At 44.2% G+C, this 26,303-nt stretch overlaps 1 protein-coding gene across 5 annotated transcripts in view; it reads right to left on the bottom strand.

Moving 5' to 3' along the window:
• Nucleotides 1–26,303, bottom strand: part of NAV3 (neuron navigator 3) — an 898,866-nt gene that overhangs the window by 283,176 nt on the left and 589,387 nt on the right. For all 5 annotated transcript variants that reach the window (XM_077265345.1, XM_077265346.1, XM_077265343.1 and 2 more), the window contains 2 exons: nt 20,209–20,326; nt 19,606–19,658 (listed from right to left, as the gene is read on the bottom strand). In XM_077265345.1, the coding sequence (XP_077121460.1) occupies nt 19,606–19,658; nt 20,209–20,326 (171 nt within the window). The remainder of the gene's footprint in view (nt 1–19,605; nt 19,659–20,208; nt 20,327–26,303) is intronic.

Genomic DNA, 26,303 nt, shown 5'->3' with positions numbered 1-26,303 from the left:
TTTTATATAGCACTAACATATTCCGCAGCGCTTTACAGTTCGCACACATTATCATCACTGTCCTCAATGGGGCTCACAATCTAAATTCCCTATCAGTATGTCTTTAGAATGTAGGAGGAAACAGAGAACCCAGAGGAAACCCGCGCAAACACGGGGAGAACATACAAACTCCTTTTGACTCCTTATGACTCCTTATGACTCCCCCTGACGAAGGCACGCCACTGAAACGCGCATAGGGGAAGTGGCACCACCATCTGGGTTTAGGTTAGGCTACTTTCACACTAGCGTCGGTACGGGGCCGTCGCCATGCGTCGGCCTGACGTACCGACACATGCTGTGAAATAAAAGCACAACGGGGGCAGCGGCTGCAGTTTTTCAACGCATCTGCTGCCCCATTGTAATGTCCGGGGAGGGGGGGGTGGAGTTTCGGCCGCGCATGCGCGGTCGGAAATGGCGGACATGACGCACAAAAAAAGTTACATTTTTTGTGCCGACGGTCCGCCAAAATACGACGCATCCATCGCACGACGGATGCGACGTGTGGCCATACGTCGCAATGCATCGCTAATGCAAGCCTATGGAGAAAAAAACGCATCCTGCGGGCAACTTTGCAGGATGCGTTTTTTCTCCAAAACGTCACATTGCGACGTATTACAAACAACGCTAGTGTGAAAGTAGCCTTAGGCATCTTTTCACTATCATTTAAGCTTTTTTCAATCCTTTTTCTGGCAGCATTGGCGTCTTTTTTCTAATCCTGAAACCTTCATCCTCATGTCATATGACTGTAATTATGTATTGCCATTGATATGGATTACCAATTGTTTCAGGCTGCATTTAATTGTCTATGTCACAGACACTTAAGGTACCTTCACACGAAGCGACGCTGCAGCGATAGCGACAACGATGTCGATCGCTGCAGCGTCGCTGTTTGGTCGCTGGAGAGCTGTCACACAGACCGCTCTCCAGCGACCAACGATGCCGAGGTCCCCGGGTAACCAGGGTAAGTATCGGGTTGCTAAGCGCAGGGCCGCGCTTAGTAACCCGATGTTTACCCTGGTTACCAGCGTAAAATCTAAAAAAAAACAAACAGCACATACTTACATTCACGTCCCCCTGCATCCACTTCCTGACTGACTGAGCGCCGTACAGTGAGAGCAGAGCGGTGACGTCACCGCTGTGCTGCTTTCACTTTCACTTTGCGGCGCTGAGTCAGAGGAGGAAGCAGACTGCAGGGGACGCAATGTGAGTATGTGCTGTTTGTTTTTTTTACATTTTACGCTAGTAACCAGGGTAAACATCGGGTAACTAAGCGCGGCCCTGCGCTTAGTAACCCGATGTTTACCCTGGTTACCAGTGTAAAATATCGCTGGTATCGTTGCTTTTGCTTTCAAACACAACGATACACAGCGATCGGACGACCAAATAAAGTTCTGGACTTTATTCAGCGACCAGCGACATCACAGCAGGATCCTGATCGCTGCTGCGTGTCAAACGAAACGATATCGCTAGCGAGGACGCTGCAACGTCACGGATTGCTAGCGATATCGTTATAATGTCGTTTCGTGTGAAGGTACCTTTAGTATAACATCGCCATTCTTTGCCATTTAGTTGTACTCATAACTGACTTGCTTGTTTTCCCAAGGTGGTGCCACTGAGATCTATTTTGGCTCCATTCAGGCATTCATGGCTACATTTTAAATAATTTTTGTTTTGCTTTGTTGCGATTATTAATACATTTTCTACTTTGTTCAATATACTTTCTTTGTCTATATGTTCCTATTTAAACTAACGTAGAACTATATAAGTTTTGTCCAGCAGTTTAGATGCAATTATTCGGGTATTTTCTTTCTTTCTTTGGAAAAGACCTCTTACTATCTCTCTTTGCATCTAAGAGTAAGGATACTTTTTTGATACTAATAAACTCCTTGCTGATGTTTTCCTTGGTGGGATTTGAACCCAGGACCCCATTGAGCCACTGTGCTGCGCACCGTGTAGATAGCATGTCCAGACTCCCTCATCTTTTACACAATCTCAATAAACTAATTTATGCAAGTACCTTCACTAAAATCTCTGGTCTTACCAACTATAGGATGTTCTCCCATGTCACAAAGTAATTGCTTATTGCTGGGATATGCAATTCTTTAGTATTTAATGATGCTCTTTTGAGATTTCCATCGATACTAAGAATACAGGGGGATTAACACGGTTAGGGCTCGCTAATGTAGCGCCCCCACCGCCGCAGGGCCGTAGGGGCTACCCAGTACCGGGCCTCTGAGTCTCTGCTCTGGGGTTGTCACGGTGGCTAGGCCCGGTCCGTGACCCTGCCGAGGGGCGTACAGTGATAGGTATGATGTAGATGGTGGTGATGAGGCTGTAGTGGTGCAGTGCAGTAAATAACGAGGACACCAGGTTGCAGTCTCTTTACCTCTTTACTGAAGATCTCTGGGTCCTCAGTCCAGAACACGGTTCACCAGGCTGCGCAAGTCCGGCCGGTCCAATAGCACCTCCAGAGTTCTCTTCACAGGTGGAAATCGGTGCCTTCCTTCTAGCGCTATGTGTTGTGGTCCTTCCCTGCTGTGCTTACAGGAAGTCCCCACAACTGTTGTGTCTGTTTCTTAAGTTCCCTCACAACTCGATTAGATGATGTTCTGCTAATCCTCCGTCCCTCCCTGTTGTTCTGGTTGGGACGGCACCCGTTTGACGGGTAGGCTCGGAGCTCTTCCGGGACCCTAGAGTCGCCCCTCTCCACAAGTTGCCCCCCAAGACTGCATAGGTGATTAAAGTTAGACAGCCCGCCTTAGACTGACTGTCCTGCCGCTGTTTGGAGTATTGCTTGAAGCTGAATATTATGATACTCCCTCGGCGTTCCGGCCACCGGTAGTGCGCCTCAGTAGGATGTTGCTTCGGTCTTACAGCACGACTCCTACTGGTATTTCTCCTTTTGCGTGATCTCGTTTCTCACTCAGCACAATCTATCTCTCTTCTAATCCTTCCTTGGGCACCGCCGCTACCCGGAGCAGGCACGGTCCCGTTACGTTCGTTCAAGTTGCCAAGCCTCTGTCAGGATCCCACCCCTGACAGAGACCCTACTGTATCTTCCCCTACAACACCCTCTGCCACAAGGTGTTGCCTGGTTCCAACCCAGTCAGCTTTCTGATCTAACTTCCTGCCTGACCCCCAGTTTACCCACTATGGTGGGGAGTGGCCTAGTGAATAGAACCCTTAGCTCCCCCCGGAGGCCCGACTGTGAAATGTATTGGTGTCTGTGATACCTGATCAGATGAACTCCTTCAGTGCCATCAGACGCACCATGGCTCCCCTTAGTGGCGGAGCCACAGTACTGCAATGACCAGGACTCTGGGGCGCTGCACTCCCCCCTGGTTAAACACAGTACTCCGGGACTGGGAAGAAAACAACAATACAAGCTAGCAAAAAGACATACAGTTTTGTTGAGTGCAATAACAATAAGCATATTTAAACAGAGCTTCCCTTTATGGGAGGTGAGGACACTTGAACGTTACAAACATGGTTAGATATCATAGCAACATGCTACAATTAACCTTTCTTACCCAACCGGGTATTCTACTAAGTGCAAAATTGTTGAACAATAATTTAACATTGCCTTTAAGGACATACACTCTGAATCCACTAAAGACCTTCTTATAATCACATTATAAGGTAATTTAACTTTTCCATTCTCCTTCTTTAAATCTGCAGGACCGCCTGTCCCTACGGCACCAGACCTACTGCCTCTCCTTTCTATGCAGGACCGCCCCGTTCAGCCTGGGCCTACTGCCTTTTCCACTACTATACACAGTATAGAGCATAACATTACTTTCAGTTTAAGAGCACTGAGCCATCTCTACATGACTCCTATGAGGACTCAGGGTTTACCTTCTATCCTAATTATCTATCAACGTTATCAACCATTTTCTTTATATAACATCAAACCTTCTCATTATCTTTCTCACTAACATGCATGCTGGACACCACGTCTACCCCCTACGGGCCCACTGCATCCTTCTGCTATCTTTCACTTTTTCTTTTCAGAGAACATCATCAGCATTTCTTCACAATTAACTAGTTGAATACATATAACTTACTCATGTAAACATTATCATCACTTTCTTTCGTCAAAACATTATTGCTACCTGTCCCAAAGCAATATCATCGTTTAAGTGCGACAAATGAACATCCCCCTTAAGAGGGGACCAAGTCTCTATGAGGTAGCACGCCTTCTCAAGCTACCAGTCCATACTCAGCAAAGGTTCCAGTGTGGTATCTTCACAAAGTGTCCTTCTTTAAGTAAAACCAGTAGGGAGCACCTTTAATAAGGTGCAAACTATGTACAAAAAGTTCGTATCATGCACTGTTCATGATTTCAGCAGTTCTTTTCAACTAAAAACTTGTGCAAAAACTTTGGAAAAACAAACAAAAACAAAACAATAGGGATCCCGGGTCAACAAAAAGGATCCCCTTAAGAGTTAACCCTGAACGGGTTTAGCAGCAAAACAGTAAAACAACAACTATTTACATTGCTCAGTGTATCGAGGTTTATTCTTCCAAGTCTGGGGGTGGCTTCCGTGAGCACCGCCCTCCTCCCGCCACCACATAAAGGGCGTCTGCACCCTGGATTGGGGTCTGGGTACTCACGGTTCTCCTCGGAGTGATGGTCCGTAAACATTTGGCACACAGGGAGATTGGGGCAATGACCGCTGGTCTCAGTGAATCATCGGAGGATGGTACTGTCACTTCTGGCTTGTATCTGCGCACGTGCAGGGCATACCACCCCTTATCTCCCCAGTGGCGAGTGTACCGAACTCGGTCTCCTGGGTAGAGATCCCGGCCTGGGTGTCCCTCAATGAGGTGCGCCTCTACATCCCGCCGGTTGACAAACACCTCCAAGGCAAGACCGGGCTCCTTAATGAAGCCCCAACCTCCCTGCAGCCGGAAGGTGCTGATCACGCCATAGCGCTGCGGGCCCCAGTTCTCCTCAGCAGCCTGCCTGACCTGGGCTTTGATTTGGAGGTCCTTCTCCCGCTCAGCCTGACGCCGGAGCTCCTTCTTGCGGGCCCACTCCTCTTCTTGCTGGCGCAGCTGCTGGCGGTATTCCCTCTGGCGGATGACCTCAATACTCTCCCCTTCCTCCTGGGCATCCCCTGGAAACCCCATCAGGTTGGTGGTGGCCGCGCGGGTCCACTTGAAGGTTACCCATTCTCCCTGGAGCTGCGGGGGCTGCTTGATGGGTCGCAGGGGGCTATCGGCTGTCTGCAGGGTTTCCCAGGGCCTCTCGCACTCGATGCGGCTACACACCCGTCCGGGTGGTCGTGGTGGGGGCGAGCCTACATCCACCAGCAGGGGCTCTTCAATCGCCACGCCCGGGTTGGCGCCGTTACCTGCTTCCGCCGCATCTCCGGTGCCGATCTCCTCTGTGGTCGGCTGCGGGATCGATGCCTGGTGCGGGTGCGGCTCCTCACTAGGGATGGTTGCTCGCTGACAGAGACTCCGGAACTGCCGGCACAGCTCCTCCACCTCTGCCCCGAGGATCTCCTGATTAGCGCAGCCTGGTACGAACTCCGTCGGCTCCCATTGGCGGGGCCTGGTACGGGTCTTCTCTCCCCCTCCGGGGTGACTTCCGCGCTCCATGCTGCCAATCGGATTCTGCCTCGTGGCATCCAGAGGCTCTTGCTCCTCCCCATCCGGAGGACGGCCTTTCTCTCCTCCACCATCCCACACTAGGAGGCGGGCCCTTCTCCTTGATGGGCATATTTTCTGAACATAGTAGTATCTGTGAGGGGTGGGCTCCATCTTCGCGCCGCTCTTCCAAGCCACGCCCACGATGACACGCCCCATGTTCCCTGCGCGCCACATAGTACTATAATGGCGACGGTTTTGGCGGGGAATGTCATAGCACAGTCTTTGCAACATCATACAGTCCTAGCACAATAAATCTCAGTTCCAAGGCACACATGACCTGATTCTTCAGGCTTAAGTAGATCCTGTTCGTGACGCCAAGTTGTAGCGCCCCCACCGCCGCAGGGCCGTAGGGGCTACCCGGTACCGGGCCTCTGAGTCTCTGCTCTGGGGTTGTCACGGTGGCTAGGCCCAGTCCGTGACCCTGCCGAGGGGCGTACAGTGATAGGTATGATGTAGATGGTGGTGATGAGGCTGTAGTGGTGCAGTGCAGTAAATAACGAGGACACCAGGTTGCAGTCTCTTTATCTCTTTACTGAAGATCTCTGGGTCCTCAGTCCAGAACACGGTTCACCAGGCTGCGCAAGTCCGGCTGGTCCAATAGCACCTCCAGAGTTCTCTTCACAGGTGGAAATCGGTGCCTTCCTTCTAGCGCTATGTGTTGTGGTCCTTCCCTGCTGTGCTTACAGAAAGTCCCCACAACTGTTGTGTCTGTTTCTTAAGTTCCCTCACAACTCGATTAGATGATGTTCTGCTAATCCTCCGTCCCTCCCTGTTGTTCTGGTTGGGACGGCACCCGTTTGACGGGTAGGCTCGGAGCTCTTCCGGGACCCTAGAGTCGCCCCTCTCCACAAGTTGCCCCCCAAGACTGCATAGGTGATTAAAGTTAGACAGCCCGCCTTAGACTGACTGTCCTGCCGCTGTTTGGAGTATTGCTTGAAGCTGAATATTATGATACTCCCTCGGCGTTCCGGCCACCGGTAGTGCGCCTCAGTAGGATGTTGCTTCGGTCTTACAGCACGACTCCTACTGGTATTTCTCCTTTTGCGTGATCTCGTTTCTCACTCAGCACAATCTATCTCTCTTCTAATCCTTCCTTGGGCACCGCCGCTACCCGGAGCAGGCACGGTCCCGTTACATTCGTTCAAGTTGCCAAGCCTCTGTCAGGATCCCACCCCTGACAGAGACCCTACTGTATCTTCCCCTACAACACCCTCTGCCACAAGGTGTTGCCTGGTTCCAACCCAGTCAGCTTTCTGATCTAACTTCCTGCCTGACCCCCAGTTTACCCACTATGGTGGGGAGTGGCCTAGTGAATAGAACCCTTAGCTCCCCCCGGAGGCCCGACTGTGAAATGTATTGGTGTCTGTGATACCTGATCAGATGAACTCCTTCAGTGCCATCAGACGCACCATGGCTCCCCTTAGTGGCGGAGCCACAGTACTGCAACGACCAGCACTCTGGGGCGCTCCACTAACACTGGCATATGTTATCTCATGCGAGAGGAAAGGGACAGTTATGCTAATAACACTTGCCTCAAATTCTGTCAGAGTGTGCGCCGAGTGTCATCTGAGTGTGAGCCGATTCTCCCACAAGAGAGAATCACAGCTCAAGTGCGGAGAAGATGGAGAAAATATTTTCTCCATCTTCTCCATTGTCTTTGTGTGTGTACATCGGACTGCACTTGGATGTCATCTGAGTACAGTCCAATGTTTTACACACACCCACAGACTTGTATGGGTGCACGTAATCAGATTATCGGCAGTACTCGCAGCAGTTTCCCCATGCTGAATTGACATGAGAAAATAAGGGCAGATCTGCACTTCCCCATAATATAACACTGGTCTTTGTGTTATCCGATAAAACATGACATAGCGCTCGGCCTTGTGATACACCCTTATACTGTTCACTACCACCTTCCCTGTTTGGGAACTACAGCGTGGCCCCATTGAGGCTTCCACTCCAGTGACGCAGACAGCAGCTCAGCAGGGTAACATCAGCAGCACTGCTCTATACGTAGCACATAAATAGTAGAGAAAATATAGGGAGAAGCAGGTTATGAAACACTAGCACTGTACACTACGTCTTTCTCTATGTACAGCTGTAAATATTTCAATCTACAGTGCAAATTAGGCTTATTTGTCACAAACTTTCCACTGTTTGCAATAAACCAATCACACAAGAACAATTTACATAGCTCAACACAACTAATACAACAAGCGGTTTCTCCAATCTCAACACAAAATGCAACTGTTATGTTAAACCTTCCATGACATGGCAATTTTCCATTTTTTACAATTTTTTCCTACTAATCTTCCAAGAGTTATAACTTTTTTTTATTCTTCCACCAATATACATGTATGATGCCTTGTTTTTTGCGGGACGAGTTGTACTTTTGAATGACACCATTCATTCTACCATATAGTGTGCTATAAAACGTGAATGAAATTCCAATTGTGTTGAAATTGCAAAAAAAAAAAAGCAATTCCACAATCTTTTTTTTTTAATCTACCATGTTCATTGTATGGTAAAACTGACCTAGAAATATGATTTTTCTAGGTCAATATGAGTACAGAAATACCAAACACGTATGGTTTTGTTTTTCTGCTTTTTTATTTAAATGTTGAAAAAAAATATGTGGAACTTTGTAAAAAAAAAAAAAAATGTCTGCTTTTGTCGCCATTTTCAGAGACCTTTAACATTTTCATTTTTCAGGATCTGGGGCTGTCTGATGGCTTATTTATTGTGCCCTGAGCTGATGTTTTTACTGATACCATTTTGGGTTAATGTTATGTTTTGATCGCCTCTTACTGCCTTTTATTGCAATGTTGTTGAGGCCAAAAAACGTAGTTTTGGCATTTTTATTTTTTTCTCATTAAACCATTTACTGATTGGATTAATTTACTTTGTATTTTGATAGATCAGACTTTTACAAATGCAGTAATACCAAATATGTGTATTTTCTATTTTTTATGGTTTTATTTTAATGACACAAAAGGGGATGATTCAGACTTGTGCTTTTTTATTTTTTTAAAACTTAAAAAATATATATATATTTTACTGTATTTAATACTGAATCTATGATTGTCTGATTGCTTTTGCTACACATAGCAGTGCATTTGCCTGCTCTGAATAGAGAAAATAATGATCTCCTATGAACGCTAGCTAAATGCTGGCCTTTACAGGAGGATTGTAATGACAGGCAAGGTGGTCATCACCAGACCCTCAACTATTATTCCAACCCATCGGTGTCCCAGGTGCACAGATGGGCATGTGAAATGATGCGCCCGTCTGCTAGCGAGTGTTAAATGCCACTGTCAGAGATTAACAGCGGAATTTAACAGGTTAAAGCTGCTGGCAGAGCTGGTGTATGAGCTCGCATAAAAGGCAGGGACATAAAAAAGACGTACATGTATGTCATATGTGGTGAAGGGGTAAATGACCACTGCGGACCCAGAATTATTCAAACCCTTCATAACAAGCATCTTTAGTACTTAGAAGCACAACTTTGTCTGTTATGACCTGCTGCAAATGTGATGCATAACCAGACAGAAGTTTGTGACAGAATTCCTTCGAAATCTAAGCCCTTTCTTCGGCAATGACTTCCAGTTCACTAATATTCTTGCATCTGTGTACTGCTGCTGCCTTTTTCAAATCTCACCAAAGATTTTTTAAGGGGTTTACTACAGGAGACTGTGATGGCTACTCTAGAATCTTACAGAACTTCTTTTGGAAGCAAGCCTTGGTTTACTTTGTTTGGGATCATTGTCCCAATGTAAGGTCCAACAACACACAAGCTTCAGCTTCATCATAGAAGGCTTGATGGTTTCTCCTAGAATTTCCTGATACTTGATTGATATTTATCTCCACATGCTCCAGGTTTCTAACACCAGGAAATTAAAATCAGCCTCAGAGCATCACCGATCCACTGCCATGCTTTACTGTAGGCACGGTGTTCTTTTCAGCCTATGCTTCATTCTTCCTCCTCCAGACATATCACTGAACCATAGGTCAGTAGTTTGTTTTATCAGTCCACAGAACAAACTACCAAAACTTCTGTAGTTTATTTACATATTTTTGGGAATACTGGAGCTGACTTTTCTTGTGCTTTTGGGTCAAAATGGGTGGGTGTCTGGGAGTTTGGGCACAGAAACGTTAAGCATTTTGTATATGCTTTATTGTGAAAACTATAAACCCAGTCCCATCTGCCATCAAGTCTTGCTGCCAGTCTTCTGTAGTCACTAGAGAGTTTTTGACCACCTGCTTCCTCAGGAATTTTATAGAAGCAGGTGGTAACCTCCTCTTTCTGATGCATCCAGGTAGTGAAGTTAGTGCTTCTATAACATTGACCATGAACCTTTGACTTTTTTGTATCTTTTCACTTGTCTGTGCAATGCAATGATTTCTTTGCTTTGCTTTTTGGACCAATTTTTTGACACCAAGAATATCTGTATATTGAAGGCCAAAGCCCATGAAGAATGGACCAAGATTCCTAAGGAATGCTGCCAGAAGCTCATGTTTGCAGCAGGTATAAAGATTCTTCTCACAAAGGGGTGGAATAATTCTGAGACTGCAGTGGTCATTAAAAGTGGCATTTTGTCTTCAATTGGGAGAAACCACTTGTTATATTAGTTGTGATGAGCTATTTAAATTGTTCTTGTTTTATAGGTTCCCTCAGCGTATCCAGTTCAAATTACTAATACTGACCTACAAAGCCATCCATAACCTGTCTCCTCCATATATCTCTGAACTAATCTCCCAATATGTTCCCTCACGGAATCTCCAGTCCTCCCAAGACCTCCTTCTCTCCTCCACACTTATTCGCTCCTCACCCAACCACCTCCAAGACTTCTCCCGAATATCCTGCATCCTCTGGAATTTTTTGCCCCAACACGTCCGACTATCAACCACATTCGGATCCTTCAGATGGAACCTGAAAACCCACCTCTTCAGGAAAGCCTACAGCCTGCACTGACCCCACTGCCTCCTCACCACTACGGAAGCTACCGCCTCACCAACACCGATGCTCCTGCTACCCTCAACCTATTGTCTCCTTCCCTGTAATCCTGTAGAATGTAAGCCCGTAAGGGCAGGGTCCTTGCCCCTCTGTATCAGTCTGTTATTGTTAGTTTGCTTACTGTAAGTGATATCTGTAATTTGTATGTAACCCCTTCTCATGTACAGCACCATGGAATCAATGGTGCTATATAAATAAATAATAATAATAATAATAGGTTTATTGCAAACAGCTGAAAGTTTGTACATTTTGCTAATAAAAATAATTTGCAATAGAAGTTGAATCATTTTGTTTGCTCCTTCACGTTTGCTATAAATGACTGGATTTGAGATCACTCCCAAGATGCCAGCACAATGGACGGTAACGGATGATTCAACTCAAGCCCTGATGTCACAGTTGCATCTTAATGATTAGGCCAATTTGAGGAGCTTCCTGAGCTTTGTTATTCATGTAATCCTGTTAATTCTAACCACAGGGGTCATTGTATCGCCGACTGAACAAGAACATTTCCCATGGCTCTGTATAGATTTTCGCATGAGCAGGTGCTGCTGTTTACTGTAAATCATCTTACAATTTGTAATATCTGCAAAATTGATGGTAAGTATGATGTCATTTGTCTCATTACTTACAATGTGCACTGATACGTACAGCACAATAGTTATTGCTTACATTGGAAGGACTACTGCTAACATGTCTACTAGTTCTTAAAGGGAACCTGTCACCACGTTTTTGGAAGATGGGATAAAAATAGCGTTAAATAGGGGCAGAGGTGGGCGTTACATTAGTGTGTTTGTTATGCGTTTATTACCCACCTAAGTTGCCGAAATACCTTTGCAAAGTCTCCGTTTTCGCCTGTCAATCAGGCTGGTCTGGTCAAAAGGGCGTGTTGTCTTCCCCCAGATTTTGCGTAGTTTTCCGTTGGTGGCGTAGTGGTGTGCGCATGCCCAAGGTCCCGAATCCTCTGCCAGGGGATTTAAAAGAGCGCGCTGTTCGTTATTTCATTGGTGATCGGTGGGCGCGGCCATCTTCCTTTGGCCGCGCGTGCGCAGAAGCGGCGCTCTGCTGGCCGCGGCTTCAGGAAAATGGCCGCCGCGATATCCATCTGCGCACGCGCGGCATCCCGCAGCCATTTTCCTGAAGCCGCGGCCAGCAGAGCGCCGCTTCTGCGCACGCGCGGCCAAAGGAAGATGGCCGCGCCCACCGATCACCAATGAAATAACGAACAGCGCGCTCTTTTAAATCCCCTGGCAGAGGATTCGGGACCTTGGGCATGCGCACACCACTACGCCACCAACGGAAAACTACGCAAAATCTGGGGGAAGACAACACGCCCTTTTGACCAGACCAGCCTGATTGACAGGCGAAAACGGAGACTTTGCAAAGGTATTTCGGCAACTTAGGTGGGTAATAAACGCATAACAAACACACTAATGTAACGCCCACCTCTGCCCCTATTTAACGCTATTTTTATCCCATCTTCCAAAAACATGGTGACAGGTTCCCTTTAAGGAGGACAGGTAAATATATATAAATTTGTGGAGCTGGTGACCTATACTGCTTGCATATGGGCTGATTTCCAAAACAAGTCTAAATGGTTATAAGATCTCTACAACTAAATATACAGCACAAATGCTCTCAGTTTGTAATATACAATACATCAGGTCCAGACTATGTCCTCAAGCCATGATGTCAGGTAGCAGAGCAGCAGGCTCCTACAGCGAAGGGAAAAAGCCTTGGCAGTTGGCACACCATACTAGCCAAAAAATGATTTAGTCAGACAACTGTGAAAATGAATGCTTTTATATACTGTACATTACACAGCATGACATCACATCTACTAGCACATGACATCACAGGTTTGCACTACGACCCATGGGCTAAGCTACGACTTATATCCATAGAGCATTATCTGAGGGGCAGGCACTGGATTTTTAATGTAAGGCATACTACAAATTACATCAAAGATAGCACCACATTAAAAACACTTTAACAAATATGGTGACAGGTATGCCAGATTCCCAAATACGTGTTTCTGAGTGGCACAAGAGCTACAGTTTAACAAGAACACAAACTGATGTGGAGGAGTACAGGCTGTACAAAACACCATAAATTGGCATCACATAATGAATAGCAAACATAATCACCCACCTATGGGCTATAGAGCAATGCTCTGAACATGCTGAACATACAGCGTATGAAAGTAACCAGTCAGAGAATTCAGTCAAAATGGCCAAATGTGAAAAGAATCAAAAAGCTAATGTGCAGTAGGCTGCATTTGACTGCTAAGGCTATACCTAAGCATTAATATACACTCACCGGCCACTTTATTAGGTACACCATGCTAGTAACGGGTTGGACCCCCTTTTGCCTTCAGAACTGCCTCAATTCTTCGTGGCATAGATTCAACAAGGTGCTGGAAGCATTCCTCAGAGATTTTGGTCCATATTGACATGATGGCATCACACAGTTGCCACAGATTTGTCGGCTGCACATCCCAAAGATGCTCCATACAAGGCAGGATGGATCCATGCTTTCATGTTGTTTACGCCAAATTCTGACCCTACCATCCGAATGTCGCAGCAGAAATCGAGACTCATCAGACCAAGCAACGCTTTTCCAATCTTCTACTGTACAATTTCGATGAGCTTGTACAAATTGTAGCCTCAGTTTCCTGTTCTTAGCTGAAAGGAGTGGTACCCGGTGTGGTCTTCTGCTGCTGTAGCCCATCTGCCTCAAAGTTCGAAGCACTGTGCGTTCAGAGATGCTCTTAGGCCTACCTTGGTTGTAACGGGTGGCGATTTGAGTCACTGTTGCCTTTCTATCAGCTCGAACCAGTCTGCCCATTCTCCTCTGACCTCTGGCATCAACAAGGCATTTCCGCCCACAGAACTGCCGCTCACTGGATTTTTTTTATTTTTCGGACCATTCTCTGTAAACCCTAGAGATGGTTGTGCGTGAAAATCCCAGTAGATCAGCAGTTTCTGAAATACTCAGACCAGCCCTTCTGGCACCAACAACCATGCCACGTTCAAAGGCACTCAAATCACCTTTCTTCCCCATACTGATGCTCGGTTTGAACTGCAGGAGATTGTCTTGACCATGTCTACATGCCTAAATGCACTGAGTTGCCGCCATGTGATTGGCTGATTAGAAATTAAGTGTTAACAAGAAGTTGGACAGGTGTACCTAATAAAGTGGCCGGTGAGTGTATATCTACTATATTATCGTCTAATTCTGTCTGTTTGTCTGTAACAGAAATCCTGCGTCGCTGATTGATCGCGCCAGCCGCCCGCGGCCAGTCAGAGACAGGCCCAGTCCGGCCGCGAATTGGCGCAGGATGTGAACCACGCTTCACTGATTGGTCGCACCCGATATTGGGAAGGGATTTAAACTCCACTTCTAGAGTACCCGATGCGTTAGAATCAGGCCACCATCTAGTATATATATATATATATATATATATATATATACATATATATATATATATATATATATATATATATATATATATATATATATATACACACACACACCGTATTTACTCGTGTATAAGCTGAGCTTTTCAGCATATTTTTTTGTGCCGAAAATGCCCCCCTCAGCTTATACACAAGTCATTGTCCCAGAAGATGGCGGGAGAGGGGGAGCGGCGGAGCAGTGGGTGACAGGATTCAGAAGCTGCCTACTGCGGCTAAAGCCTGTGCTTGCTGCTAAAGCGAAATGAATATTCACTGCACTTGTAGTGAACATTTATTTCTCTCAGGCTATGTGCACACGTTGCGGATTGGGGTGCAGAATTTTCCGCACAAAATCTGCATCTTCTGGCAGAAAACGCAGGTGCGGATTTGCCGCCGATTTTACGCGGATTTTGTGCGTTTTTGTTGCGGAATTGATGCGGATTTTGTGCGGATTTTCTGCGTTTTTTACCCTTGCGAATTTCTATAATGGAAGCGGTCAGAAACGCTGCCCTTTCGCACAAAAGAAGTAGCATGCTACTTCTTTTGATCCGCAGTGGTTTTCATGCGGATTTTTCCGCACCATTAGTACAGCTTTTTTTTTCCCAATTGATTTACATTGTACTGTAAATCACTGTGCGGAACTGCAGCGTTTCTGCGCGAAAAAATCCGCTGCAGATCCGCACTAATTCCGCATCGTGTGCACACAGCCTTATAGCGCGCACAGTGTCAGCAGACGTGGAGAGAGGTGAATATTTATTACCTTAATGAGTGAGGACAGATGATCACTCGGCCGCAGGAACTGTTGGCACCGGAATGAGATGTTGCAAGGGCGTGCAGGGAAGGTAAGTAGGATGGTTTTTTTATGCTTTTCTCATGGGGGCCACACACACAAGGATGGGAATGAGGAGACATGTAGACAAGGATGGGAATAAGGAGCCATGTATACAAGGATGGGGATAAGGAAACATGCACACAAGGATGGGGATAAGGAGCCATGCAGACAAGGATGGGAATAAGGAGTCATACAAACAAGGTTGGGATTAATGAGCCATGCATACAAGGATGGGAATAAGGAGCCATGTATACAAGGATGGGGATAAGGAGCCATGCATACAAGGTTGGAAATAAGGAGCCATGCATACAAGGACGGGGATAAGGAGCCATGTATACAAGGATGGGGATGAGGAGCCATGTATACAAGGATGGGGATAAGGAGCCATGCATACAAGGATGGGAATAAGGAGCCATGTATACAAGGATGGGGATAAGGAAACATGCATACAAGGATGGGGATAAGGAGCCATGCAGACAAGGATGGGAATAAGGAGCCATGCATACAAGGATGGGGATAAGGAGCCATACATACAAGGATGGGAATAAGGAGCCATGCATACAAGGACGGGGATAAGGAAACATGCATACAAGGATGGGAATAAGGAGCCATGTATACAAGGATGGGGATAAGGAGCCATGCAGACAAGGATGGGAATAAGGAGTCATACAAACAAGGTTGGGATTAATGAGCCATGCATACAAGGATGGGAATAAGGAGCCATGTATACAAGGATGGGGATAAGGAGCCATGCATACAAGGATGGGGATAAGGAGCCATGCATACAAGGACGGGGATAAGGAGCCATGTATACAAGGATGGGGAAAAGGAGCCATGTATACAAGGATGGGGATAAGGAGCCATGCATACAAGGATGGGAATAAGGAGCCATGTATACAAGGATGGGGATAAGGAAACATGCATACAAGGATGGGGATAAGGAGCCATGCAGACAAGGATGGGAATAAGGAGCCATGCATACAAGGATGGGGATAAGGAGCCATACATACAAGGATGGGAATAAGGAGCCATGCATACAAGGACGGGGATAAGGAAACATGCATACAAGGATGGGAATAAGGAGCCATGTATACAAGGATGGGGATAAGGAGCCATGCAGACAAGGATGGGAATAAGGAGTCATACAAACAAGGTTGGGATTAATGAGCCATGCATACAAGGATGGGAATAAGGAGCCATGTATACAAGGATGGGGATAAGGAGCCATGCATACAAGGTTGGAAATAAGGAGCCATGCATACAAGGACGGGGATAAGGAGCCATGTATACAAGGATGGGGATAAGGAGCCATGTATACAAGGATGGGGATAAGGAGCCATGCATACAAGGATGGGAATAAGGAGCCATGTATACAAGGATGGGGATAAGGAAACATGCATACAAGGATGGGGATAAGGAGCCATGCAGACAAGGATGGGAATAAGGAGCCATGCATACAAGGATGGGGATAAGGAGCCATACATACAAGGATGGGAATAAGGAGCCATGCATACAAGGATGGGGATAAGGAAACATGCATACAAGGATGGGAATAAGGAGCCATGTATACAAGGATCGGGATAAGGAGCCATGCATACAAGGTTGGGAATAAGGAGCCATGCATACAAGGACGGGGATAAGGAAACATGCATACAAGGATGGGAATAAGGAGCCATGTATACAAGGATGGGGATAAGGAGCCATGTATACAAGGATGGGAATAAGGAGCCATGCATACAAGGATGGGGATAAGGAGCCATGCATACAAGGATGGGAATAAGGAGCCATGTATAGTAGAATGGGAATAAGGAGCCATGCATACAAGGATGGGGATAAGGAAACATGCATACAAGGATGGGAATAAGGAGCCATGCATACAAGGACGGGGATAAGGAAACATGCATACAAGGATGGTGATAAGGCGCCATGCAGACAAGGATGGGGATAAGGAGCCATGCATACAAGGATGGGAATAAGGAGCCAGGCATACAAGGATGAGAATAAGGAGCCATGCAGACAAGGATGGGAATAAGGAGCCATGCAGACAAGGATGGGAATAAGGAGCCAGGCATACAAGGATGGGAATAAGGAGCCATGCAGACAAGGATGGGAATAAGGAGCCATGCAGACAAGGATGGGGATAAGGAGCCAGGCATACAAGGATGGGAATAAGGAGCCATGCAGACAAGGATGGGAATAAGGAGCCATGCATACAAGGTTGGGAATAAGGAGCATGCAGACAAGGATGGGAATAAGGAGCCATGCATACAAGGATTGGAATAAGGAGCCATGCATACAAGGATGGGAATAAGGAGCCATGCATACAAGGATGGGGATAAGGAGCCATGCATACAAGGATGGGGATAAGGAGCCATGCAGACAAGGATGGGGATAAGGAGCCATGCATACAAGGACGGGGATAAGGAGCCATGCATATGGCCAGAGTGATGTCAAACACTTGGAACCAATATCTACCCACATTGTCAGTGTTGGACTGGGGTGCCAAAGGCCCACCACCAGTAAGCATCTCAAGGGGCCCCACTTTTCAACTACTTTCAAATGTGACAATATCCTTCATCACAAATATATATAACAATGAACTGGGTAGATTGTTAAATGACTGCCTTTATCTGTACATAGTAATTCTAGTATACTGTATTGTGCCAAGTACTGCTTATATAAGAGGGTGGTGGCCTACTCCTGCACAGCGGCCCACCAGTGGATTTCTCCTGTTCTCCTGTGGGCCAGTCCAAGCCTGCACAGCATGTTTACCACTTACATATTCACAGCCAGCACATTCAATAATAAACTAACAAGTTGTAAGTGGCATAGTGTACTGTGATTTTTATGTATGAGAAAGTGGAGGAAAGTTTTTCCCACATAGTGAACAATTTTCTCTAACAATTGTTTAAAAAGATGCAGGTGTCTAAAACAGCTGCAGTTGTGGTGGTCTTCATAAGACTATGTTTGCACAGTTTTTTGCTGTGTTTTTTCATGTCAATAAGAGACTGTGTTTTACAGTACCAGTATGAGATATGAGAAATCTCATGCACACACTTGATTTTTATTCCATCCTGACTTAGTAAATCAGCAGCATGTCACTTATTTCAGTGTTTTTGCAGCATTTTTTCACTCATAGAAAGTAAAGAGAAACTGCAAAGATGCTGCTGCAAAAAAAACAACAAACAGGTTTTGCTGTTTTTGGCGAATAAAAAGCATGTACTGTAGACAAAACACACATGAAATCCGCACCCCAAAAAAGGCTGCAAAAAAACCCACTGTGTGCACATAACTCAAATATGGCACTAAGCATAAACACCATTCATTAACATATAGCTAAACCAGAAATGGCATGATTGCAATGATTACTATGCCATTCCCTCAATCCATTTTTTAAAAGGGCTTTAGGCTGTTTGTCCACGATTAGTTTTTTGTGAGTTTTTGTCACTGCGTATTCTTGCAGGTCCAGCAATGTGGACGGGATTTAGTCTGCCGTCACACTAGCAGTATTTGGTCAGGATTTTACATCAGTATGTGTAAGCCAAAACCAGGAGTGGAACAATCAGAGGAAAAGTATAATAGAAACATATGCACCACTTCTGCATTTATCACCCACTCCTGGTTTTGTCTTACAAATACTGATGTAAAATACTGACCAAATACTGCTAGTGTGACAGCAGCCTAATAGAAAGCTCATGGTCACTGTGTTTTTTTGTATACTCAGCATAAATTGACCTGTGGTGAGTATTTCAAATCCACGACACGCTAATTTCCCTTGAGTTTTATGTGCAGATTTTTCTCAAATAATCGCACTAGATGTGTAAAATCTGCATGTAAAAATATACATGCTTTTCTAGTGCATTTCTACAGCGTCAACAATGTAATCTGCACATGACTATCAATAAAGTTTTGTCAAAAAAGCAGGAAGTATCCAAAACAAAGCAACTTTATTTAAAGTATGACATATCAAAAAGATACCAAAATTGCAGAGTCAAAAACGCAATAAAAACTCATCAAAACCCCATCTTGGGAATGTTGCCTTAAAAGGGCCAGATGTCCACTTTTTTTTACTCGGATGCACTTTTTTATATTAGTAAACATACTGTAATACATATAATTTTGGTTAAAGATCTACCACATTCAATAAATGGAAAATACTAGCACTGACATAACCTAGCTAAGAAATGACAAAAAGCGCACAATAGAACACAGCCCGGGCAATAAACATTGCATAGTCCAATATTGTCCACCTGGCTAGGATGTGCTGGAATAAACCAGCAGAAAATGCAATAGTAGAAAGAAGAAGAATAGCAGAAGATATCCAATGGAGAAGACGGCATTGAACAAAGAGCAGTTTTATTAATCTACGCGTTTTAGAGTTGAACAAACTCCTTCACATCGTGTTTAATCCTGATGAAGGAGTTTGTTCAACTCTGAAAGGCGTAGATTAATAAAACTGCTCTGTGTTCTACACCATCATCTCCATTGGATATCTTCTCAACCAGCAGCACAGCAGATTTATCCATATATCCCTTTCTACTATGGCATGACTGACATAATGACGTACAATATACATATTTACGAGGTCCACTATAGACTGGACTTACCATCTGGGTCTGGCTCTTTGGACAGCCATTGATGTCTTCCACTTTTTCATTTGCTAAGCGAAAAAAGAGAAGTGTAAGAGAATAAGAAAATGACACATTCTACTTAAGGTGTATTTACTCACCAAGAGCACTACTACAACCTTACACCCTCTCAGACTCACCATAAACATACAAAAACCTACAGGAGGGGAAGTGTGAATGTGATCTACTGCTTATTTCCCTGCCAAGTGACTACTGACATGAAATCCTCCCCAATTGTCTCTGCATGGTCAGGGCTACAGTTTCAAGGCATCCTACAAAGAATAATCCCCTCCAGCAAACAAAATGCACACATGGGAGACACATGGTTTGATCGAGTCTTCATCTCTGACATTGCAGCATGTGGAGGAACCCTTGGGCTGATACTTCCCAGCTTTCTAATACAAATGAACTTTCAAACAACTCACACAAACGTCTGAGCCCGGGAAATATCTGGACTTAGTAAGTGCAGTGAAGACAGACACACTTTGAACTTAACCTTGTCAAGTCCAAAGCCATCCTAGCAGCCCCAAAGCCCCTGCCTCTTACTCCTCTGCTGTAGCACAGCTGGGACCCCAGACTCACCAATGATCTGAATGATCTCCGCCAGCAGGACACCATCAGCTATGTCTTGTTGTAAATCCTTTATCAGCCTCTTGTGACCAGACTTTGCTAAGTAGTGATTTGCCCAGTCAGTGTAAATCTGCAAGACACAAGGAAGAGGGAGGGATAAGGGAGGCAGAAGATAATAAAAAATTATTCAGAAAGGCATTTTGACTTCAATAGCAGAAGTATTCAGGACTGCATTCCAGCCGGGGAAGTCACAGCTCAAAAGGAAACCGTTATGCTACTATTATTTAAACAATTTCTTTCCTATTCCCAGCTCTAATGACTCACGTTTCTTTTTTTACAAGGGTCGCTGTAGTTCTCTGGCCACACAAGAAATGCACTCTCACTTCATGGCTGTCAAGGAAACTGCTGTCACAAATCCGTCACGTTACTTCCTCCTTAATGACTAAGACCAATTGATTTATCAGCGCTGAAGTGCCAGGGATTAAGATTTGCACATGTTTTGCTGTCAGAACCTGATAAATCTTTTAATTTCAGCACCCGTAGATATTTACAGCAAGAGCTCTCTATTCTCTATTTCTATCCAACTCATTCTCATCAGTGCAATAACATGCTAGGTTTAACCCCTCATCCCCCCCGAACCTGTTTTCAACTTCATGACCGGGCCAATTTTTACAATTCTGACCACTGTCATTTTATGTGGAAATAACTCTGGAACTATTCAACAGATCACACTGATTCTGAGATTGTTTTTTTGTGACATATAGACCATGGCAATGGTAAAATGTTTTCAATATGACTTGCGTTTATTTCTGAACAAAAGTCAGAAATTTGGCAAAAATGTTGAACATTTTGCAATTTGCAAACTTTTAATTTTTATGCCCTTAAATCAGAGAGTTATGTCACATAAAATGGTTAATAAACAACAATTCCCACATGTCTACTTTACGTTTGCGCAGTGTTTTAAACTTTTTTTTGTTATGAAGTTAGAAGGGTTAAAAGTTGATCAGCTATTTCTCATTTTTACAATAAAATTTACAAAGCCATTTTTTAGGGAGCACATCACATTTGAAGTGACTTTGAGGGGTCTACATGACAGAAAATACACCAAAGTGACACCAATCCAAAACTGCACCCCTCAAGGTGCTCAAAATCACTTTCAAAAAGTTTTATCAACCTTTCAGGTGCTTCCCAGGAACTGAAGCAATGTGGAAGGAAAAAAGATATTAGACCCCAATTTTTTTATTTTCACAAGGGTAACAGGCGAAAATGAACCCCAACATTTGTTGTGCAATTTCTCCTTATTTCATTCATAGCCCATATGTGGGGGAAACCACTGTTTGGGCGCACGGCAGAACTCGTAAGGGAAGCAGCACCGCGCGTCACTTTTTGAATGCAAAATTGACTGGAATCGAAAGTGGACCCAATGTTGTGTTTGAAGAGCCCCTGATGTGCCTAAACAGTGGAAAACCCCCAGAAGTGACCCCATTTTGGAATTTAGACCCCCCAAGGAACATTTCTAGATGTGTGATGAGCACCTTGAATCCCCAGGTGCTTCACAAAAATGTATAGCATAGAGATGTGAAAATAACATGTTTTTGCCACAAAAATGTTGTTTTAGCCCCAATTTTTTATTTTCATAAGGGTAAAATGAGAAAATGGACCCCAAAATTTGTTGTTCAATTTCTCCGGAGAATGCCAATACCAAATTTGTAGGGGAAAATTACTGCTTGGGCACACGACAGAGCTAAGAAAGGAAGAAGTGACATTTGGAACGTAGACTTTGAACACAGTATCCTACAGACAGTGTCAGGTCAGCGCCGTTATACTGATTAAAATGATACCTTGGTTGATGAAATCCATCTTATGGTTGTTTAATCTTTATTTTCAGTTTTGCGATAATGAGATTCTCGTGCTTCAAGGCAGCTCTGATTTGGTATTCATAATGCAGCCTGCTGACAGGTCATTGATCCCTCAGTGACCTGGCCCATAATTTACATAATGAATGTATGTACATACTGCAAAAAAACTTCTGCAAATTAATCCGGATTGTGCTCCGCATTGACTTGCGCCTGACTACGCTACAGTGCCTTGCAAAAGTTTTCGGCCCCCTGGAACTTTTCAACCTTTTCCCACATATCATGCTTCAAACATAAAGATACCAAATGTAAATTTTTGGTGAAGAATCAACAACAAGTGGAACACAATTGTGAAGTTGAATTAAATGTATTGGTTATTTAAAATTTTTGTGGAAATTGGGGAGTGCAATATTATTCGGCCCCTTTACTTTCAGTGCAGCAAACTCACTTCAGAAGTTCATTGTGGATCTCTGAATGATCCAATGTTGTCCTAAATACCTAATGATGATAAATATAATCCACCTGTGTGTAATCAAGTCTCCGTATAAATGTACCTGCTCTGTGATAGTCTCAGGGTTCTGTTTGAAGCACAGAGAGCATTATGAAGACCAAGGAACACAACAGGCAGGTCCGTGATACTGTTGTGGAGAAGTTTAAAGCCAGATTTGGATATAAAATGATTTCCAAAACTTTAAACATTGCAAGGAGCACTGTGCAAGCGATTATATTGAAAAGGAAGGAGTATCATACCACTGCAAATCTACCAAGACCCGGCCGTCCCTCTAAACTTTCATCTCAAACAAGGAAGAAGACTGATTAGAGATGCAGCCAAGAGGCCCATGATCACTTTGGATGAACTGCAGAGATCTACAGCTAAGGTGGGACAGTCTGTCCATAGGACAACAATCAGTCGTACATTGCACAAATCTGGCCTTTACGGAAGGGTGGCAAGAAGAAAGCCATTTCTCAAAGATATCCATAAAAAGTGTCCTTTAAAGTTTGGAACAAGCCACCTGGGAGACACACCAAACATGTGGAAAAAGGTGGTCTGGTCAGATGAAATCAAAATCAAACTTTTTGGCAACAATGCCAAACGATATGTTTGGAGTAAAGGCAACACAGCTCATCACCCTGAACACACCATCCCCACTGTCAAACATGGTGGTGGCAGCATCATGGTTTGGACCTGCTTTTCTTCAGCAGGGACAGGGAAGATGGTTAAAATTGATGGGAAGATGGATGGAGCCAAATACAGGACCATTCTCGAAGAAAACCTGTTGGAGTCTGCAAAAGACCTGAGACTGAGACGGAGATTTGTCTTCCAACAGGACAATGATCCCAAACATAAAGCAAAATCTACAATGGAATGGTTCACAAATAAACTTATCCAAGTGTTAGAATGGCCAAGTCAAAGTCCAGACCTCAATCCAATCGAGAATCTGTGGAAAGAGCTGAAAACTGCTGTTCACAAACGATCTCCATCAAACCTCACTGAGCTCGAGCTGTTTGCCAAGGAAGAATGGGCAAGAATTTCAGTCTTTTCAGTCTCTCAATGTACAAAACTGATAGAGACATACCCCAAGCGACTTGCAGCTGTAATCGCAGCAAAAGGTGGCGTCACAAAGTATTAAGGGGACGAATAATATTGCACGTCCCACTTTTCAGTTTTTGAATTTCCACAAAAATGTAAAATAACCAATAAATTTCGTTCAACTTCACAATTGTGTTCCACTTGTTGTTGATTCTTCACTGAAAATTTACATTTGGTATCTTTATGTTTGAAGCTTGCTATGTGGGAAAAGGTTAAAAAGTTCCAGGGGGCTGGATACTTTCGCAAGGCACTGTATGTATGGTTTTCATTGGATTTTAGTAATTTCATAATTGTAATACTGATGGCCTAAATTGTTATCTTACCTCCTTTTTCTTCCTATAACTTGATGTTTTATTGGTCGTTATACTTTTATTCTATGATATATTGATCCTGATATTGTCCTAGTTATTCTTTTCTTTTTGTTGGATTTTTGTGATTGAAAATTATTTAACCTTTCAACAAAAATTGAATTTTGAAAAAAAAAAAATCAATGTTAAAATAGTGCCTGCTTCACCTGTGCAATAGCAGCTATCTGTGTATTTAGAGGTGATCTTATAGCTGCTATAGCGCAGGCGGCGCCACTTTGATAGAGAAGAAAAAAAAGATTTCCTCCTCCAAGATGGCACCACCCACGCCTGTGCAGTAGCAGCTATTGGCAATCGCCGATCAGATCACCTCTATATACACCGATAGCTGCTACTGGCAGGTGCCGCGGGCGCCATTTTAAAATTGATTTTTTTTAATCTTCCTCAGGATAACCTCAACCACATTTATTAACAACACAGTAAACATGTGATTATGCTGCAGTGCAGGTGACATTGCTGGCATCTGATTGCAGAAGGGCAGAAGGCCGCCCCGGGGCACGGGCATATCATTCACTGAAAACTGAACATAAAGATTAAACAACAACCACAAGATGGATTTCATCAACCAAGGTATCATTTTAATCAGTATAACAGCACCAAACTGACACTGTAGGTTACTGAGCACAATCCTGCTGACAGGTTCCCTTTAAGAAACTAGAAATCACTATGAGGCTAAAGCATTAAACGAAAAATGTCTCTATTAACGGAAAAACAAAAATACACTACTGGAATCTTTTAATGTGCTAATTAGACAAATCAGGCCTTCGCAAGCTAAAATATTGCTTTTTGTGTATGCAGGACAAGAAAAGATCTCTCAAAGCTACATTATCTAACTAAAAAGTGTAGCAAAAGAAAATATTGCCCTAAAATTGTGTGGTGCCATTGTGTGGAACATGTGTTTGAAAAGCAACACATACATCTCTCTTTAGCCTTCCATGAAAAAAAAACTTGGCAAACTCATCCAAAGAATGTTGACTACACATGAACATAATGCAATTTGAAATAACGGTTTAGAAATTCCTTTCTTGTTGAAATACCACATACATCTGCTAAACACAAGAACAGAAATTTGACAGAGACCATATTTCTTTATAACTGTATCTCTAATAATACTTTCTGGTTTAAAATTTAAACAAGGATGATTGTTAAAAAAAGAGACTGCTCACAATAAAAGTGCCACATAAGATAACAGGATAATTTTACAGGGCACGCTGACTACAAACAGTTGTCCACCTATGTAGAAAAGGGATATACGGCACTCCTGGCTGAGCGACTCTGGTGCCTAAGTAGGGTTCCAACCTACTAGACCTAGAAAGGCCTTTCTGTCGCAATTCGGATCGCCCTTATCAGGGCTATTTTCTGACAGTTCCCACACGGCAATCAGTTCTGACTGAAGTCTAAACAGACCACAACGTTAAATTGTGGATTGCAAAATAAATCTCTAATACGTTCAAACTATCCTGAGTGCCAGGTTTATTGCTGCTACTACAAGTTGTCCACATATGGTTAATTATTTAACTATAGGCAACCTCCTCAACAGGTATTCAGTCAGCATCTCAAGTAGATTTTCCATTCATGCAATTTCTTTTAAACCATATTCTTTAATATTAGTCCACATGTTGGGAGAACTTGAGGACAAACATTGCTCTACACTTTTTATTTACTGAACTACATAGTGACCGAGTTGAGAATCTCTTGAGATACCACTGAGTGTCGGCTGAGCTTCCACAGTACCTTTCTCACTCAACAGGTGCAGCAAAATGAATGTCCAATATTCTGAAACACACATCACCTGATTTACATTGCTAGCGCTGAATTTCTGGCCCCTCACAGTGGGCCAAGACTTCCAGCTGTGATATGGCCCAGGACCGTTCTGCGCATGCATGCACAAAGTCACAGCGCACATGACACCTCAGACCATAATAAGGGACATTAAATTCAATGTCTCTTGAAAATCTGCAGGAACAGGCAAATTTGAATACCACTCTCCTCTCCGGATCCTCCGCTCCTCACCTGCACCTTCACTGAAATTGTTGAGTCTCTCTCATTAAGCCAGGACTTCCGGCTCTGATGAGGCCCAAAACAATTCTGTGCATACCTGCACAAGATCATGGTGCACATGAGACCTTAGACCATAATAAGGTTTATATAAACTCAATGTCCCCAGAAAATCTGCAAGAACAGGCAAATTTGAATACCGCTCTTCTCTCTGGACCTTCCGCTCCTCGCCATCACCCATCCGGTCATCGGGGCATATTCCAATCCCCCCTACTTGCACTGAAATCCCTGGCCCTC

This window comes from Ranitomeya variabilis, chromosome 5 (assembly GCF_051348905.1).
Source record: "Ranitomeya variabilis isolate aRanVar5 chromosome 5, aRanVar5.hap1, whole genome shotgun sequence".
NCBI lineage: Eukaryota > Metazoa > Chordata > Amphibia > Anura > Dendrobatidae > Ranitomeya > Ranitomeya variabilis.
Note: the sequence above shows the minus strand (reverse complement) of the source record. Positions and strands in the feature narration are given on the sequence as shown.